The sequence below is a fragment of the Olea europaea genome, unplaced genomic scaffold, assembly GCF_002742605.1.
Source record: "Olea europaea var. sylvestris unplaced genomic scaffold, O_europaea_v1 scaffold35027, whole genome shotgun sequence".
Lineage (NCBI taxonomy): Eukaryota > Viridiplantae > Streptophyta > Magnoliopsida > Lamiales > Oleaceae > Olea > Olea europaea.
The window spans coordinates 79-1,076 of NW_019254148.1; the positions used below are offsets into that span (position 1 = coordinate 79).

At 34.2% G+C, this 998-nt stretch overlaps 1 protein-coding gene across 1 annotated transcript; it reads right to left on the reverse strand.

The window, feature by feature from the left end:
• Nucleotides 1-283: 283 nt before the first annotated feature.
• Nucleotides 284-793, reverse strand: LOC111386323 (the record flags this gene model as incomplete). Its single annotated transcript, XM_023010785.1, has 3 exons — nucleotides 636-793; nucleotides 394-541; nucleotides 284-346 (listed from the first exon to the last, which is right to left on the reverse strand). Coding segments are annotated over exons 1-3 (369 nt in total), but the record flags the coding sequence as incomplete, so codon positions are not given.
• Between the last annotated feature and the right edge of the window lie 205 nt (nucleotides 794-998).

Genomic DNA, 998 nt, shown 5'->3' on the forward strand with positions numbered 1-998 from the left:
AAACTTCAAAAGTGACTAAGGAATTTAACATCCCTATCCGATGCTATGGTCTTAGGAATCTCATGTAAGCACAGTACTTCTTTAGAGAATAAATCCACAGTGATAGTGACACCATCAGTTTTATTATATGGAATGAAATGTGTCATTTTACTAAATCTATCTACTACCACATATATGGTCTCGTCATTTCATAGTCCTAGTAAACCTAATACAAAGTCCATAGATATGTCAACCCAAGGTTCACTAGGAACAAGTTATGGTATGTACAAATCTGTGGTAAAACCTTAGACTTAGCCATTTTGTAAGTGATGCATTTACTACAACCCCGATCAACACCAATTTTCATCTTAGGCCAATTAAATGTTCACTTAGCATTTCTAAGGTTTTCTTAACCTCAAAATGTCCCATTAAACCTCCATTATGTGCTTCTCTTAGTAACAATTTCTCATTGAACATTAAGGAACACACAACTTGTCTTCTTGAAATAAATACCATCACGCCTAAACATTTATCCATAGTACCTTTAATTATCACATGATTCCTATATATTGGAAAAATCTGGTTCAGTAGCATACATGTCCTTAATATATTCAAATCCTAGCAATGTAGCACTTAAAGAGGTTAAAAGTACATACCTATTTGATAATGCACCAACTATCACATTTTCTTTACCTTGTTTATACCTAATAACATATGGAAATATCTTTATGAACTCTATCCACCTTGCATGCCTCTTGGTTAGCTTACCTTGACCTTTCAGATGTTTTGAGGATTCATGGTCGGTGTAAATCATGAACTCCTTTGATTATATGTAGTGTTGTCATGTCTCCAAAGCTTGAACAAATGCATATAACTCATTGTCATATTTAGGATAATTGAGAGCTGGTCTACTTAACTTTTCACTGAAGTAAGCTATCGGCCTTCTATCCTGCATTAAAATAGCTCCAATACCTACCCCTAAGGCACCATATTCAATCTCAAAAGTTTTGTCAAGGTTA